Source organism: Cavia porcellus, unplaced genomic scaffold, assembly GCF_034190915.1.
Source record: "Cavia porcellus strain 051 isolate PalLab524CR breed Dunkin Hartley unplaced genomic scaffold, mCavPor4.1 scaffold_1, whole genome shotgun sequence".
Lineage (NCBI taxonomy): Eukaryota > Metazoa > Chordata > Mammalia > Rodentia > Caviidae > Cavia > Cavia porcellus.
Window position 1 is genome coordinate 60,500,311 of NW_026947484.1, and position 18,781 is coordinate 60,519,091.

The 18,781-nt window shown below is 44.1% G+C and overlaps 1 protein-coding gene across 1 annotated transcript in view; it reads left to right on the forward strand.

Moving 5' to 3' along the window:
• Unc13c (unc-13 homolog C) overlaps window positions 1-18,781 on the forward strand; it is a 438,787-nt gene that overhangs the window by 313,989 nt on the left and 106,017 nt on the right. Inside the window, exon 18 of the mRNA XM_003471882.5 lies at window positions 1,737-1,822. Within this exon, the coding sequence (XP_003471930.2) occupies window positions 1,737-1,822 (86 nt within the window). The remainder of the gene's footprint in view (window positions 1-1,736; window positions 1,823-18,781) is intronic.

The window sequence follows — 18,781 nt, forward strand, 5'->3', positions numbered from 1 at the left end:
GGCTTTGGCTTTGGCTCTGGCTCTGGCTCAGGTTTCCGCTCTCTGGTTGCTTGTGTTGCTGCTGCTGCACTAGGAGTCACTGGACAGGAAACAGTTATGGTGCTGTGCTCTGGCTGAGCCTCAGCACAGGGAGGAGAAAGGGGGGTTGAGCTATTCTCTGCAGTAGGAGCCCTGAGACATGTGGGCCTCAGGTTTCAGGGTGCGGGAGCACATGGCAGGTGCAGGGCCTGCAGGCGGGGGCAAGTACCCCCTCTCACTGGGGGATCTCTAGGGGACCTCTGGGTGGGGACCTCTGTGGTGGTGGTGGCAGCAGTGGCAGCTGCAGCAGCAGTGCTGTTGTTTTTCAGAGAGTAGAAGTAGACCTGCTAACACAAAGAGAGGTTAGAAGTCCCTTCTGGAGGCCAGTTGAAAGTGGGCCACTTAAATTTACCAAAAAGTTTGGAGCTTCCCTGGGTAAACAGGTTCACTGTAGGAAGAGGCTCTCCAATGAAATTCCTGAAAAATGGTTAAGAACACATTGCAAAGGCAACAAAAAGCAAATGCAGACTGACTCAATCACATGGATAACAGATGAATAACACATAAAACCAGTGACAAACAAGATTAACAAAACAAAGACAGAGACTAACAGACTGACAGAGAAAACTAGTTTGACTTTTTGCCAACAAGTCTCAGCCAATGTCTTGGTCTGAGAATGGTCTTGGAGATTTTAATGTTGCACCAAACATCTCCAAAGACCCCCAAGGGGCACCCCAACAAAAACTAAAACAATCTTACCAGTAAGGCTCTGGACTGCTCACTCTGAATTAGCATCCAAGGGTTTTGGTTTCTCTTTGAAACAAAGAGATTCCTTAGAGGCAACATCTCTTGGCAGTCCCCCTGAGGAACAACTGCCTCAAAAAGAGGCTTGGATCCTACAATCCCGGGTGAGCCCACAGGTGAAGTGGGTTCATGAGCAACAATAGTTGCTCATAGTAGTCAAACTGCTAAAGTTGGAATTTAATTAGCTGAGCTCATAACCACTTGTCCATTTCAGATTCCAAACAAGTGGCACTAAACTGGAAAGATACAGTTTTAAAAGAGAGAATCACAAAAGATGTCCTGTTGGAAACAGTTAGCTAGAATCTTACATTAATTTTTGGTTGACACCTGTATCCTGCTTCTTTTGAGCAGGTTTATTTTTCTCCTGTAGGTACAGCTAATTCTGCTTTTCTCGTGGGATTTATACCCTTAGTGATTTTCCGTTTTCCTGGGTCAAATATAGGGCACTAGTTAAATGCAGGGCTCAAGATCGCATCGGTTATGCCAACCTACAACAGATCTAAAAATACAGATACAAAATATATTTGCATGCATGCTTATATATACATGTGCACTGTGTTTGTGTATACAAGCGTGTGTGTGAGTTGTGATTGTGTGTGTGTGTGTGTGTGAGAGAGAGAGAGAGAGAGAGAGAGAGAGAGATACAGTGTCTGCCATTCAAGTATATGTGAACACCCCTCCCCCCTGGCTCCGGGGCTCGGGCTGCACTCCGGCACTGAGGCACACAGTCTCCTCACCCACCCAGGGTCCCACTGCGCAGCCCCGTCCTCGCTGCTGGCAAAGGGTCTGGAACGCCCCGAGCAAAGCACTCCTGCACAGCATGGTGAGCTGTGTGAGGGAACAGGGCATTCTGATCTTGTTCTCTTAGACACAGGACTTCTCCTGATGTACTCATGGACTGTGTTTGGGTTTAGGTTTCCTCAAGAACTCAACATGGGGAAGATAAGTGCTGAAATTATGTGGACTCTCTTCGCTCTCGATATGAAATATGCATTAGAAGGTAAGTACACATTTTATATATTCTTCAGTTAAATCACAATTTTGCATTCTTCAAAGGATAAATACCTTAAAACACTGATAATGTGAGCATTTTAGGGTTTTTTTTTGTTTTTTTTTTTTTTTTTTTTTGCTTGTTTGGGATACTGGAGACTGAATCCAGGGCCTTCATACTGAGCTAAATCTCCAACCTGTTTTTTATTTCCTATCTTGAGATACCATCTCACTCACTAAGTTGTCTGTGCTGGGCCCAAACTTGTGTGGTCCTCCTGCTTCAGCCTTCAGGGATGTTGCACTTATAGGCGTGTACCACCTGCCCATGTGCTCAACCTAGTTGTAAAATTTACTCCCCATGCTAGAAAGATAAAGGACTCCAGGTATTTCCAAATGGTAAAGAAGGACATACATTTTGGGCCAGGTGCTGATATGGTAGGGTGGCTTGGAGTAGGGTCCATGGGTTAGACGTGACCCAGTGCACATGAAGGCTAGAGCTGGCTTCCCAGAGGAACACTGCCACTGGTCAGGCCACAGCACTGGTGCACAGAGGGGAAGTGATGGGACGAATGCATAAACACTCTCGGATCTCACCCTGATCCGGGGTTGGACACTGACTGTAAGCCAGGCTCCAGTGCTCTGGAAAATCACAGAGTACTAGAAAATTCTCTTTGTTCTTACTCAACTGAAACAAATTAGTGTATCTATTACAGTATTTCTAAACAGTAGAATAGACAATTTGGGAGTTATTTGGATCTCCTCCCTATTTCTCTGTCTTCTGTTTTACTTGCTCTCACTCCCTCTCCCTCTCTTTATATATGAGAAACTGTAATATATTAGCTTGTATGTCTGCCCTACTTCACATAATATTATAATCTCTAGATGCTTCTATTTACCTAGGGATGCCTCAAGTCTGTCCTTCCTTGTGGCAGGGGAGTACTGCATTGTATATAAGTACTATGTTTTCTTTATCCCTTCACTCATCTGAGGGCATATCTACTGTTTCATTTATAGTATTAGTTTCTTAGTTCATTCAAGAGAAAGTTTTGTGGTTTTTTCTGTTTCTTCTATAAGAGACTCTCTCTGTCTGTGATGTATATGTACTCTGAGTAACATTTTGGTCATTCTTTTAAGCTTTGACACATGATGTGCTAACTATTGTTATTCCTTAATTATTTTATTATGAAATTTTGTTTTATTTTTCATAGAAAATTTTAAAATACATAAACTCTGCTCCTTAGCTATTTTAAAATATGTAACTAGAGGAGCAGAGAACTGACCTGACTTTATTATGACAAGTTTAACACCATTCTCACATGGGCCCACCAGGAACCAGGGCACCCCTCCCAACACACTCGGAGGTGGCAGCTGGTGATCACTCCCTGGGGTTTGGGGAAGGTCGCAGAGGGTCAGCAGGGTGCAGCAAGGTCCAAGAAGTTATCCAATGAGGCTCTGAATGAGAGTAGGGGCAGCAAGCCCCTGGAGGGCAGGGACAGAGTGTCTGTTTAGACAGTGACACCTGGTGGGGAATGGCAGGCCAGGCCCTGGAGAGGGTGGCACCAGACAGGTTTTTAGTAATGGGAGCAGCATGGATTGGGGATCAGGGCACACACTTCCTCTCTGAGAGCCCTGGGGCTCCATGCAGAAAACCTCATGGCTCAGCCAGCCTGAGACTTGGGGCCATGAATGCAGACCTCTCCACACTCCATTTGCCCATCTTCAAAGTAGTGCTGGTGGTTCCCAGGCTGATGCAAGGACCCAGTGCTGCCTGAGAGCACTTTGAAAACCCCAGGCACTGTGAATTCAGGGAACACTGTGGGCCCTGGAAAGGGAAAGGAGGCCATTGACCCCAGCGAAGGCCTTCAGGGTCCTGTCAAGTTCTGTCTCCCAGGAGCATGTTTCCCAGTACTTCTGCCATTTCCATCCAGGAGGTGACTTCCAGGAGCCCATCCTTCTCTCACCAGGGGAACGTGGCCCTAGGACCCTGTGATAGGCTCTTCTGCACATGCCAGTCTTACTCCAAACCTTATCCTGCCCTTCCCTTTGGAAGAACATGCAAGTCAGCCAAGCAAGCACCAAAGCCAAGCTGCTGCCTGGAGCCCCTTGCAGAGATCACATAATTTTCTTGATGGTGAAAATCTCCATGTCTGATTTATGATCAAGCAGGGGAGGCCAGGGGCACAGTGCAGAGCCCACAAGGACTGCCTGGGCATTGAGAGGTGGTGTGACTTTCTGCCTTCCTCTCTGAGCTCCTCACTGCTATGCAGGGGCCAATCTAGTTAAAAATGAATCAACGTTTTTCCAAAATTAGTTCTACCTGCATGAGCAAGCTTACTTTGTTTTCAGGGTTTTATTTTGTTTTTTAGAGACACAGCCTCACTGTGTAATTTAAACTGTCCTGAACTCACTGTGTAGCCCCGGCTGGCTTGGAACTGGAAGCAATCCTCCTGCCTCAGCCTCCTGAGTGCTAAGATTACAGGCATTTTCCACCACCCCCAGCTTGTTTGCATGCTTGACAGTCATCACCTTACAGATTTTATAAACACTCATTGATGTGGTTACCTTCGAGATAAAATGTGTTGAGTGAAATCATGACAGATCATCTTGCATGATTAAGAAATGATAAACTTTTGTGAGAGCTGGGAGTCTAGAAAGAAGACAGAAAGTTCAGATGAAATGTCTTGTTTATGTTGTACCCCAAAAACAAGGCCCCAAGATGTTATTCAAGAAAAAGATGTCTTATTTTAAAAAGAAAAAAAGTGCTTTTATTTAAGCTGGCACCAACGGCACAGTGCAGGTAGAGTTTGCAAAACTGTGCAACTGGGTTAGAATTTTGACAGATTGTTATAGTGATTTAACTGTTGACGTGATGAGAACAAGAATGGGGAAGGCCTTTGTTTCCCTTTGCCTGGGGTCAGAGATGATTCACAGTTGGTGGTTAGCCCTTTTTTCCCCTTAATTTACAGCCCTTGGTCTGCTAATTCCAGGAACATTTGTTTCTCACAAAGTGTTGACACAGCATCATTTGTCTCTCACAAAGGGAACAATGGTTGACACAGCAAACAGGTTACTAAAGTGATGATGCATACAGAACAGTATGGCGACGTGTTAGTTAATTAATCTATAACTATGTGGTCGGTGTTCCACGTACATGGTTACTAGGGTGAAAAGCATAGCAAAGAACGACAAAGCTCCTTGTGTTAATAACAATCTTTTTAACTTTGGATTTTAGCTTTTTAGCATTTTAGCACAACATTCCCCACTGATTTTTGTCAGTGATCCAAATCATTGGCTCATGGAGTTTTTAAATAGATGTATCTGTTCATAACCTTGTGTCTTTAAAATCATGAGTTTTATAGTTTGAACCTGATCTTTGACATAATTTACCAATTTATTTATAATGCAAGATCTAATTGTTAAACAAGTAAGTGAGATTAACAGAGGTCCAGAGGCTGCTGTAATTAATATTGTCAACCAGGGAGATAGAGAAAACCATGGCTCAAACCAAATTTGTTCAGCTTGTCTGAAGACAGGATCAGTTGGAATTTGGGGTCTGAAAGTCATAAGATTACACTGATTGAGGATGCAGGAAGATGGGGTCTCCTGAGTGAGGAAAAAGTAATGATCCCCTTTGTTTTCCTGCCAATGAGATATAGATTTACAATCCCAATGTCTACAAAATTATTTTGTCTCTATGGACTGTAAACACCTACTAGTGTGATCAGGGACTGGCTGTTGCTTTTGGGGGCAAAGATACCAGCCAGTGGACTGTAATTTCTTTTAACTAAGTAGGTCTCTGCAAGGCTCTATTAGCAACCAATCATGCAGTATGGCATGCAGACCAAACAACAATCTCTTTTGTCTAATTTTTGCTGGGATGTTATTTAATAGGGCACATAAATCTATCTTAATTATCCCATGGACAGCAGCATTGGCTGCCTATAATTCACCAGTGAAATAGTAATTTTCCAAGTTCCAAACAGTGGATTATGAGGTATCTCCTTGGGGTCTCCATAAGGAAGAACACATAAGAACAAGATTATTGGATACATTTGGCAATTTTAAGCTTTAAAGAATCTTTGGAGGGAACAACACTCTACTTATCTGTAGGCTGATCACTGTCGGAGGCTGGAACTGGCTTGAAGTGGCAATGATGAATCCAGGCAGGCTTTCTAGTGACTTTGACGGTGGTGGGAGTGTTGAGGACCACGGTGTAGGGGCCTCCCCACTGTGGTTTGAGAGACTCAAGAGATGTCTCTTGATGAGGACTAGTGTCTCAGGTTCCATTGCAGGACATTCGTCCTCGGGATGGGCTGCAGGCAGAAGTTGTTCTTGGAATAACCGATGGATGGAAGTCAGAACTAGCTGAAAGGCCTGGAGGGACTTAACAAATCTTGATTAGCCAGATCAGCTAATTTTTCCTCAGAAATCTTAGGAATAAGAGGAGGAGGTCTCCCATATAGAGCTTCAAAAGGGGAAACACCTGCAACATAGGGGGTACATAACATGCAAGAGGGCAAAAGGAAGGAGACTCACCCAGTTCTTGCCAGTTTCCAATGCCATCTTAGTTATTACCATTTTTAAGGTCTGGTTTATCATTTCTACTTATCCTGCACTTTGAGGCTGGTAAGCACAATGGAGTTTCCAATCTATCTACAAAGCTTGGGTTAGTTTTTGAGTTATCTGGGCTATAAAAGCTGGGCCATTGTCAGACTCCATGGATAAAGGGAGCCAAATTGGGGAAACTGCTATCAGGGCTGACTCAGACTTAGTAGGAAAAGCTTCAACCCATCTAGTGAAAATATCTACCATTACTAATAAGTACTTATTCCTTTGAAGTCCAGGCTTTCCCATTTTGTGAAATCTATTTCCCAATGTTTTCCAGGCATAGTCCCATGATAACAAGTGGTTTCCATTTGTTGCAGTGGTTTCGGGTTTACCAAATGGCACTAAAGGTATCTAACACTCACAGAGTAAGCTTTGATATCTGCTATCAGCCTGACAACTTGAGGGCCTTACTAGGGGCAATGAGTTCAGCTCATTGGGCCAATGTTTCTGGCTCCAAGGTTTGTTCCCATAGAATCTGCTAGTCTGTAGTGATGGTGGCTCCCATGACCCGCTTACCTTGATAGATGTAATTGCTTCCATCTGAGAAATACAATGGAACTCCAGACAGTGGCTCATCTGTCAAGTCTGGTCAAAGTCCCATGAGATGATCAATAACCTCCAGGCAGCAGAGTAGCTGGGTTTAGAATCACTGTCCCTTTGAAACTGATGCTAGTCAGATCCAGAAGTAATGCCTAATAGTGCATGACTTGGGAGTTAGGCGGCCATTGGTCCAGTGGAGCCTTGATGAGAGTTTCCAGTGGATGGGAAAAGACAATTAAGAGTTTCCATCCAAAAGTCAATTTTTGAGCCTCCTTTACTAGGAGGGCCACCAACAAAATCACCCACAGACAAAGTGGCCATCTGGCTGCCATGTTATCAAGCCCCTTGAAAAGATCTAAAGCCCATGGAAGAACTTGGGACAGTCTTTTTGCCAACACCCCTTCTGTTTGCAATAAGCACATTGATTTTTTTATCTAAGTGTGGAAGAGACTTCTCATTCAGGTAGGTGACTTTGTCGATTAGCATTCCCAGCACCTTTGTCCACTTCTGGTCTTTAGGGTTCTCCTGATTGTCAAATATCTTTGAGGGCATTCCCTCAAATCCCTCAAGCCTTTGCAATTTTTGCTTAATATCAGGGGCCAACAGTTACAAGGGCAATATTAATGGCCCGTGCTTTTTAGGTGCTACTGGATCTATGGGTGTATAAATGTAATGGGCCTCTAGCAATCTTTCCAGAAACCCCGAGGGTGACTCCTCAGCCAATTGTGTCACCTCTGCTACCTTGGACAAATTTGTGGGTTTTCTGGCAGCACCCTTAAGGACTTCCAAGAACAACTGGTGATACCGATTGAGAGCCTCCTTACCTCTGGTTGTCTGATTGGGGCAGGACAAAGGGAAAACATGGTTTTGGAATTTGGCATCAGAGGACAAGTTTTCATCTGGAATGCACAATGCTTTTTATCCCATGGTGTGAGTGTTTTTTCTCTCTTCTGCTGTAAACAGAACCTGCAAAATCTGCTGGCAGTCATCCCAAGTGGGGTGATGAGTGGAGAAGACAGATTCCAAAAGAGAAATAAGGCTCTGAGCATCCTTTAAAAAAAGGAATTGAGGGAGAGGAGTCCAGCGGTTCTAAATGCTGATGGTTCCTAGTCCAGATGGGGCTGAGAATTACAGTCTTTTTTAAGTTTTATGTTCATTGGCAAATATATTTTATATAATGGTCAGCACTGACTTATTATCATTATATAAACTTGGGATGACAAAGGGCTCCAGTTTGTCCTCCCCCTTTTTGGAATATAATTTACTGACCCAATTGTGTCAAATTCTGAACACATTTGCTTTTGTCTGTTTTGTACTTATTACCAGTCAATTACATTTACTCTAGCTTTTTAGACAACATTAAAACTTTTAACAAAATCCTTAAAGTGACTTTCTAAAATATATTGAATCATTTTATGTCTTTTTACCACCTTAAAATGCTACACTTTAAAAACTGTAACTTTTTAAACTTACTTGTAAGTAATCAGTTGAGGACTAAAACATTAAATAAGGCGTCACAAAAGACAAGACCAACATTAAAGACACAAAGGTTTCTGTGTCCATGGTTCAGCAACCTAAACAAAAATAAATTTTCATTATGACCTTTGAGTCCAATAAGCCACATGGAACCTGTTTAAGAGAAATAAAAGAAACCTGAATGTTAGTACTGAGGTAACTGATTCAAACAAGCAAAGGGCTTGGTAAAAATATACCAAGCACAAAACCAAATGGGCAAAAAGCCCTAAATCACAAATGGGCTAGAAGCCCTTTCCTAGGGCATCCCACTCTGATGCAGAAGGAGCACCCAGCTTATCTGCAACTTCAAACGTATGCACTCAAATTACAAAGAACAAAAGACCCAAATAGTTATAGATGTTTTAACCCAATCAATCAGTGAAAAATAATGTGGGGAGGGGTCCCCGTTCAATCCTAGATGAGCCCCCAAATGTTATACCCCAAAAACAAGGCCCCAAGATGTTATTCAAGAAAAAGACGTCTTATTTTAAAAAGAAAAAGAGTGCTTTTATTTAAGCTGGTACCAACAGCACAGTACAGGTGGAGTTTGCAAAGCTGTGCAACTGGGTTAGAATTTTGACAGATTTTTATAGCAGTTTAACTGCTGATGTGACAAGAGCAAGAATGGGGAAGGCCTTTGTTCCCTTTTGCTTGGGGTCAGAGATGTTTCACAGTTGGTGGTTAGCCGTTTTTTCCCTTAATTACAGCCTTTGGTCTGCTAACTCCAGGAACATTTGTTTCTCACAAAGCAAACAAAGGTTGACACTGCATCATTTGTCTCTCACAAAGGGAACAATGGTTGACACAGCAAACAGGTTACTAAGGTGATGACACATACAGAACAGTATGGTGACATATCAGTTAGTTAATCTATATCTATGTTGTTGGTGTTCCAGGTACACGGTTATTAGGGTGATAAGCATAGCACAGAATGACAAAGCTCTTTGTGCTAATAACAATCTTTTTAACTTTGCATTTTAACATTTTAGCACAACATTTTGCACCAAAATAGAGTTGGTTTATAGGATTTCTCCAAATTTATTCTGCACACCTTTGCAGTCTTCCCTGGCAGGTACAATTATAGGTCTTGTAGTAACTTGGACTGAAGTTTGAGCTCACAATCTGCTACTTTTCATTTACTTATTAGATATGATTTTGGACAATTTTTTATGTTCCTAACCTTTAGTTTCCTTTCTTGCAAACTAGAGACAAAAGTTCCTGTTAGAAAGTTGAAAAATGACAGACAGTGGGTAAAGGGGGATCATTTCCTATCACATGATAAGTACTTAACAAACACTGGACCTATCAAGCATTATGGTTTTTCATAAACAAGAACTCAGGGGCAACTTGAAATGTCTGCATGATGGCAAACCTCAGCAGGTGTGCAGCAGCAGGCTGCATCACTGAAAACTCTAAAAGGTCCCCATCACTAGTCTAGGTATGCCTGGGCAGGGAAGAAATTCACTGGTGCTGGAAAGGGTTGCAGACCTTGTATCTGTCTCCTGTGATGTGGCTTCCTGGCCCTCTTCCATCTAGGCACTTTCTGCTTAGCACACCACCTGTGAAATGTGTGTCTGTCCCATGAAGGCCCAGGATGGTCGTCCAAATGGATTCAAGTGGGTTTCAGGTAACCATACTGTAGTACATCATGTGGGGTTCTTCAAAACACTTGTCAATAGCCAGACTTGTGGCTTCAAGTCATATTCTGAAACTGCAGGTATGTGTGAGAGTGACTGGGTGACATGATATCTGTTACATTTGTAAAATTCTCAGATGAATCCTCCTTGAGTAAATTAAAGTCACTAGTAGTTAGGATAGTTAAATATTGCTGTTTTCCCTAATTAACTTAGGTCAGGATGGACTGAATTGTAGTATATAAAACAATTTTCTCTCATGGAAAGTCCCCTAGAGTAAAGCTCTTCAAACTCTAATGTTTCCTATAGGATAGCCCAACAATCTCACTAAACGGAAACTTTAACTGAGCACTTCTGGGTTGTTGGTGGGCAGATTTCTTTCCTTTCTGATGAGGGCTGGTAGTGCCCAAGTGACAGCTGGGTGACAGCAAGATGAACGGCAGCCAGAACCTCATGCTGTAGAGAAAAACTGTGTCTTTCCTCTTGCCACTCACTCTTTCATCACCAGCCTCCATAGCTCACTGCTCAGGTGTCATGGAGGACTCACAGTTGGTGTGCACTCTGACTCTGGCTCTGTGCTTTGTGTTCATCTCATAGTCCACAAACACAGCGCTGTCAGCATCAGCTCTGAAGCTTTCGGTGCCCTCTTGGGTTGATGCGTAGATGTTTGCATACTGATTCCTCCCGAAGATGCTTGCTCCCTCACACTTCCATTAGGGGCTTCTCTAGAAACAAGGTGATCTTTCTTCACTGCCCTTTGCAAAATGTAGGTCTCAAGCTGCTGTTAGCCTGTGTCCAGGAAGATAAGAAAATCACAAAGGTGAGGTCCATCTCTTCTAGTCTTGCTGGACACCTTGGTTACAGTGAGAGAACTGACCCATTGCCCCATCACTCTCAGTAATCCCATCACTTCTGTAATCACTTCCTTAGCATCTTTTTGCTCAGTCTCACAATATATTTGGCCCACCTCCTGCCAGTAGGTGTAGGACTCTGCTTGCCTGCTGATCTAAGGACTACTGCCTCAAGTCACCAGTTACCAGTTTATCATGAGCCTCATCTGACTACTAACTGTACAATGAACTGTACAATCAAGACTACTAATCTGTACAATGAATATTGTCTCCCGAGAAATAGCTGACCTGTCTTCTCTGTCTCTACTTTGAAAGCTATAAAATAAATTGCTATAAAAAACCATAAAAGAAATTGAGAAGACACAATTAAAATAGGAAATAGCCTATGTTCATGGATTGAAAGAATTAATATTTTTAGATATTCGTACTATCTAAAATGATTTGCACGTTTAAAGAAATCCTCATCAAAAGTCAAATGTTATTCTTCCAGGAGCACTTTATTAAATCCTAAATGTAAGGAATTGTAGAAGATCCTAAGTAGTCCAGTCAGCCTTGAGCAGATGAATAAAACAAGAGGCAGCACACACCCTGATTACAGAATCTACAAAACTAATAATCCAAACAAAATAGTGCTGCATTTATATAAAAAAAAAAGACTTACTTAGATTAGTGCAGCAGAGAGCCCAGAAATAACCTCACACACATATTGTTGTGTGACATCTGACAAGGCCAGCAAGGCTACCAAGCATGCACAAAGAGGAAAAGAGAGTCTCCTCCCCAATGGTGCTGGGTGTGCTCATCATGAAAGAGAATGCAATGGAACCCTTGTTTCCATCATGTGTGGGCAGAAGCTCAGAATGGATTAAAGAGTTAAACATAAGCCCTGAAATGCTAAACTCCCTGAGGAAAACTTAGGGAAAAGTTTCTTGTCTTTGATATTGGCAGCAGGTTGTTGTTATTGTTGTTGTTGTTGTTTTGAGACAGAGTCTGACTATGTAGCTCAGGCAGGCCTTAAATTCACAGTGCAGCTCAAGTTGACCTTGAACACCTAGCAATCTTCTTGCCTCATCCTCCTGAGTGCTGGAATTATAGGTGTATGCCACCACAGCAAGCTTTGGGGGTGATTTTTTGCATCTGACTCAAAAAATGACAAAGAAAAGTGATAATAAGCAAGTAGAACTGAATTCAGATGAAAACTTCCTTCACAGCAAAGGAGACAATGTGAAAAGATAGTCTATGGAATAGGAAAATACATTTGCAAACAACATATTCAGTAAGTTATCAATATCCAAAATATATTGAGAACTCATAAAGCTCAGTAGCTAACAGGAAATAATCTGATTGAAATGGGCAAAGGACCTGAATAGATATTTTTTCAAAGAAGACAGACAGGTGGCCAACAGGTATATAAGACATCACTAACTGTAATGGAAACTTACAACCACAGTAAGCTACCACTTCACACCTGTTAGGAAGGGTGCTCAGTGACAGGGACAGGACTCACCCAAGGATGGGGTTCCTGTCCCAAGTGTTTAATCCCCACTAGAGGAAAAACCGCATCCACACTGTGTTTGAGTCACGTCATTTTCCTTTCTTGTTTTGGAATCAAATTCTGACAAAGCAAATAAATTTCCCTTCATTTTTACATTTTTCTTTAGGTCCCTCAATATTTTGTGTAGAATAAAACTCAGTGCATTTTAAAATATGTGATGTATTTTTGCATTGTAGGACTATACATGCCAAATAGTACAGAAGGCAAATGTTACCTTTGCCAGCTATGTTTTATAGCTCTTATCAGAGAGGATCTAAGTGGGGATTTGTGTAAAATTTTATAGGGATATTTCCATGTGTAACTCATCAGTATGCTTTCTATGTTTTAAAGATAAGAATGTTTTTATTTTTAGCAGAAGGCATAACTTACTAGTGATGTTTGGTATTATGTGGGACTGCAAGTCCTATGAGTCGAAAGGACGAGGTGGACTGTGTTTCAGTCCAGCCTGGCGTGCAAGTCTTGCTCACCTGTCAGTGGGCACATAAAGATCAAAAGTGCACTAAAGACATGCACAGTGTGTGCATGTATAGACTGGCTGCAAATTCAGAAGATTTTCATCTAGATTAGAGAAAGGGTTCTCCTGGTTAAAGTTTCTACATTGTTCGTCAGTTTAATTGTCCATTTTAATGTTTGGACGGTGGCACAGGAAAGCTTCAGTTCATCAGAACGCCTTTCACTGTAATACATATCAGCCAATCATACACTAGCCAGCAAAGCACCCTGAATATATGGCACAAATCCACATCGACGAAACAGAGTCACATTCTGGCCATCAAACAGGTCTCATGGACTGCTTACTAACAGTCAGCTGTCAGGATATGAAGTTTGAAACCATTCCATTAAATTCCCAGTGTCATGTTGAGGAGGAAACAGGAGCCAGGGGAGTGGGTGTCTGGAGCCTTCTGGACCCAGCCGCCTCTGTCCCAGCCTGAAGGGTAGCCTCAGAGTCACCACTAACCTCACCAGGACCCACGGGCCCCTCAAACTTAGCAGACCATGTGTCGCACTCCCGCCTCCCCAGTTGCTGCCCCTTTGATTAACTTGACATGACTTGTTCTGTATTTCAGGGTGACAGGGAAGAATAGCCATGTGATTAATCTATAAACATGCTGATCAAATATTTGGCTTAAAATAACAGCAGCTGTTGGGACCAGTCTAACGCCGGCATTCTTCTTAACCTTTGCCCTCTACCAATTCTATTATCTGCTTTGGGGAGAGATAATTAAAATATTCTGGCCTACATGACATATTATATTTCTTTGATAGATGCTAAGATGAGTGTGTAACTAATCCACTATGCTGGCTCCAGCTCAGAAAGTGGTTGAACAGCAGAAACAGGGCCGAGCCAGCTTCTCACCTCAGATGCAGTCCCATGGGTGGTGTGAGCAAATCCGTAGCTCGTGAGTGCTGGCCCCTGGCTTGGTGGCTCTGAGGTCTGCTTGTCCATAACAGCAGGCTCGATGGGTCCCAGGAAAGGAGTTCCAGAAGCCTGATAGCCAGGTATGTCCGCTGCAGATTCCGGCCCTGCCTGATCAGAACATCATAGCCCTAGAGTCCATGGGCATCAGCTCCACCTGAAGTTCGGCTCCAGGAAGCTTCCTTAGTTATGCAGCCTGGTCTTCTGCACTGCTGAGCGCTGCCAAACTTCCTGCCTTCTTCCGTCTGCCTGGTGTTAGAGTGGCTCATACTCAGCGTCCTCGGCATCATGGTCAAGGCTGGGCTCTGCCTGCTGTACTGAGCTCCACCCTCCTGTCACCAGCAAGGCCTCAGGAGACCACAGGCAGGAGGCCAGGACTCTGCCACTGTCCCTCAGCTGAGTGTCCACAGACAGTTTCCTGGGGTGGCCTCTTCCCTGGCTTCTGAGCCAAAAGAGGATAATATAAATGGGTCCCCTACTGCAGTACCAAGCTGTTGAAAGAGAAACTCCCAAATCAGGCATCTGCACAACGAAGACCACACAGAGCATTCCTTACCTCATCCCAAGTAGTGGGTCCTCCCAAGGATTGGCTTCCAGCAGAAATAACTCTTTGTGTAGTCTCTGTGATTGCTTCAGGTGAGGGTCCCCATGTGTGTCTCTCTGTCCTGCTCCGCCCAGGGCCCCGCTCACAGCTCGTTCTGGTCATCATGTGGTGCCAGCAGTCCTGGAAGGCCTCAGTCCTCATGAGCATGGCTGCTCCAAGCAGAGAGACTGTCCTGGGCTTGGACCAGCTTCCCCAAAGTGAGCATGCAGCAACACAGCCTGCGGGTCCCCGGGCTGCGCAGGGTATGGAGTTTCTGCCCCACTGGCCTTTGTAAATAACAGTGGCGGAGCCTGTGTCAGGACAACATGTTGCCTGCTGTGTGCCGTTCCCTCAGCCACCTGCTCAGTACTGTGTTAAGTGGAGGACGAACACGAGCTTACCTGGTCCCCTAAAGAGTCTATGAAGCAGACACAATTCCTTCCCTTTCACAGATGAGGAGACTGAGGTCGACAAGGCTCTTTTCCCAAAGCCGCACCACCGTGAATAAAGCAGCTGAGATTCCCAAGGTTCCGACAGGTGCCCTGTAGGAGCCAGCATGGTCACTGTGGAGTCCGCATGGGAGGCCTTCTCCTTCTTCAGGAACTGACTGCCAGGGGAATGCACCTCAGGCCTGTGGCTCAGCTGTAGCCCTCCTACCCTGGGTTCCCTCACTGGAGCCTCTGCTGGACAGAGCCGTTCCCTCTTCGTGGCACATCCACATGGGTTGGGGAGTTGCTGGGAAACAGATTCTCAGGCCCTACCTGGGTCTACCACAGCTGAAACCCTGAGCGCAGAGCCCAGCCATGTGTTAGCACATTGTCTGGATGATGGGAGCATTGTCTCCGTGCAGAGAAGGTGACCAGTACAGCAAGGACAGGACCAGTGTGTGGTCACTGGATGCATGCAGAGATTCTCTCCTGATTGAAGTGGTTTCATCAAAATGATCTCTGGAGCCAGTCAGTCACCATTGTTAATTCAGTTATTCGCTAATACCCTTTCTTGTTGTTCAGCCAAGATGCTGCCTGGCACACCGGGTCTGTCCAGATGTCACGCATGTAAATTTGGTACAACATGGAGAACCGACATGACCCACAGATATCCATATAGTTGTAAAACATAGCCAGGTGCAGGGGTAAGCATGTCTGTCAGACGTCTCTGGCTTTCGTACTAAAGTACATCTCTAGGGTTGAGCCCCCCCACCTAGATCCTAGGCCTATGCTTGTTTTTCCAATACAGCTGGGCACCTCACCACTTCCCTTGCCCCGGGCCCAGCCACAGTGGGATGTAGCTGCTCCTTCCCAGCAGAGCCCCCACACTGTCTGCAGCTCAGTTCTCACAGCCGCTTGGGTCTCACAGAGGCTTGGGTCTCTGACAGCGATTCTGTGCTAGCCCGCTGTAGGGCCGGCACCTTAGCATGCTCACCAGCTACACTCTGTCATGCAGAGTGAGGAACCATCTCTCTTTGGGGCCTGGTTTGTTTCCACCAGGCTGACGGTGTGCCCTGTGGCCAGGCTGCCCCACGCACAGCCTCTGTCATCTCAGCACCCTCCCTGGCCCCAGCTTCTGACCTGGACCGGAGCTGCACACTTGCACATCTGCCTCCCGCACCACACCACAGTCCTGTCCCTGCCCGGCCCCACCCCTCCCTGACCCTGCCTGGGCCACACTTTCCTCTCGGTGCTTAGAGCAGTATCACAGGCTTCAGCCCAGTGATGTGTCTGCATGATTAGTTATATTTTCTCGTTGTGTTTACTGTTTGCAAATGTTTTGATCCCAATCTAAAAAATTCTTTGTGCAGGGTGCCTTATAACACATACCAATCACCTGAAAGCAAAGCAAAGCATGTGGAGCACGGATAAGGAGACACCAGCTTAAGAAGGGTGGCGAGCTGGAATGAGCGCACCATTCTGAGCACATGTACACACACGTATGTGCCTGTGTAACGCAGTGCGTGGAAGCTGTCACATGGGCTTGCAGTTTAGCCCTAGTGCCAAGCATCGATGCTGTGCTCACTGATAGGCTGAAGCCACCAACTCAAAAGCTGCTCTTAAAGACAAGATACAATCAAAAATATCTCAGGCCCAGTTATAGTTGAATTCTCAGTCTTATTCATTGAATAAGAATAACAATCATTGAATAAGAATAACAATCATTGAATAAGAATAAAAGTGGTATTTTCCTCTCAACTCCCAACAATGGATGTAATCGTTTCATACTCACATAGATACTAATAAAAATAAAAGCTAAAGAAAAAATGTAGTGTAACATTAAATCTAAAGACATACTATATATATTTATATGTTTTGATAAATTTGCCAATATAGTAGAGAATATACATATTTTCATAAATGATATTTGAGAATATGACCCAATTCGGTACCTATTTTCTATGTACTTGAGTTTTTAAATATGTACAATTAAAATATTACATTTAGACACACTTTTTGTCTTGATACTAATTAAGGTGCTCCCAAATGGGCTCAGTGGGCAGGAGCACCCTAATTAGTATGTGTGTGATGCTCCCAGTCCATCTTCTTCACCTCACATACTCAAAAATTAGCCAGGCACACATCTGTAATCCCAGCACTCTGGGAGGCTGAGGCAAGAGAATCACAAGTTTCAATCCAAACAAGGCAATTTAGTAACTTAGCAAGGCCCTCTACTCAAAATGAAAAATGTATAAAGAGCTGGAGGTGCAGCTCGGTGTGAAGGCCTGGTGCAGTCTTTGGCACCACACACACACACACACACACACACACACAGGTTTATGGTTAACTGTCACAGGTGAATAGAGCATTTAAATATAAAAAGCTGCAGATGGTTATAATTTTCAGAAGGAGAATACATCACAAGTGCAATCAAAATGAAGGTGGCACTCGCTGAGCACAAGGCAGGAGAGGCGGCAGCAGCTTCATCACCAGCGTCGGAGCATGTGTTCATGTTTCTGTTTCCTTCCCTGCCTGCTGTTTATATTCCAGCCATGTCTCATCTGGGGGAAATAGGGTGAAAAAAGATGAAGAAGTGATAAAAATCTTGATTATATCTTTCTTCTTATTAGTGGTCCTTGGAGGAAAAAGAAAGCTTAGAGAAATAAGGAATTGCAAGTAATTTTTAAATTTAGTTTTAAAATACTCAATCTAAACAGGAAAAAGAAATATGCAAATGCAATAGCCTTAGTTGCTAATTGCTGCATGGCTGCCCCTGGTGGATATGAAAGAAGATAAAATTATTTAGGAACAAATGAGCATTAAGCTACTGGAGCTTTAACTGTGACACTTGTAAATTTAGTTATCTTCTTATTAAATCAAAAATCAGCACAAGTCCAGCAATGCCTGCAGATGGACAGACATAGCCAAAGAGTAAAAACAGCCCTGGCTGTTCTGGTCATACTTTAGAGGATCATCTTCATCCTAGTTTGAAGTTTGCTGATGCCCAGCCTTGAAGATATTTGGGCAACAAAGTCAGACTGGGAAGGAGATTGTAGGGGGCGCAGCGCCGGGTTTGCAGCACTTCCTCCTGACAAGGAGCTGGGCAACCATGTCCCACTCTCTGCCTTGGGTTCAGAGGCCTCGGGAAGGCACTGCAGGACCCTCCTGTAGGTTCTTCTCCTGTGGGTTCTTCTCCACAGCACTTGCCTGGGGAGCAGTAAGGGAACGAACCCCAGCCCCATGCTTTAGACCAGCACGAGAGAACATGCATGCACGTGCGCACATGGTCCAGACACTTCGGGAGAATGGGAAGCACCGCAGGAGCTGTCACCTGTAGGGAAGGTACTACAGTTATCCCATGGGAGCAGAAGGAGAATGGAGGTCACTCCAGTTGGTGAACAAGGAGTCAGAAGGTTACATGAGGAGGAAATGGTTCCAGTGTGCTGCTGCACATTATGGTGCCTACAGAAAACAGTTGTGTGCTTAATATTTCAAAAGATCAAAGAAAGGATTTTGTATGTCTCCACTATAAAGAAACTATAAATACTTGAGAAGGCAGGAGTGACTACCCTGATTTGAGCATTACATAGCAGATGGGTACATCAAAGCACTCCGTTGTTCTTCAGAAAGAGGTACAACTGTTCGGTGTCAATTTTAGATAAGTGAAAAGAAATGACTGTGAGTGGCTGGTGAGGAGTTGCCTCACATCTGCAGCGATCCAGTACCTTGGGATGTTCAGTCTGACAGCAAAGGCTGAATTACTGAATTACTGAAGTACTGGAGAGTTGCTGGAGCTTCGCTGGGGAGGATCCCAGAAGTCTGATGGGTGGAGGAGAGAAGA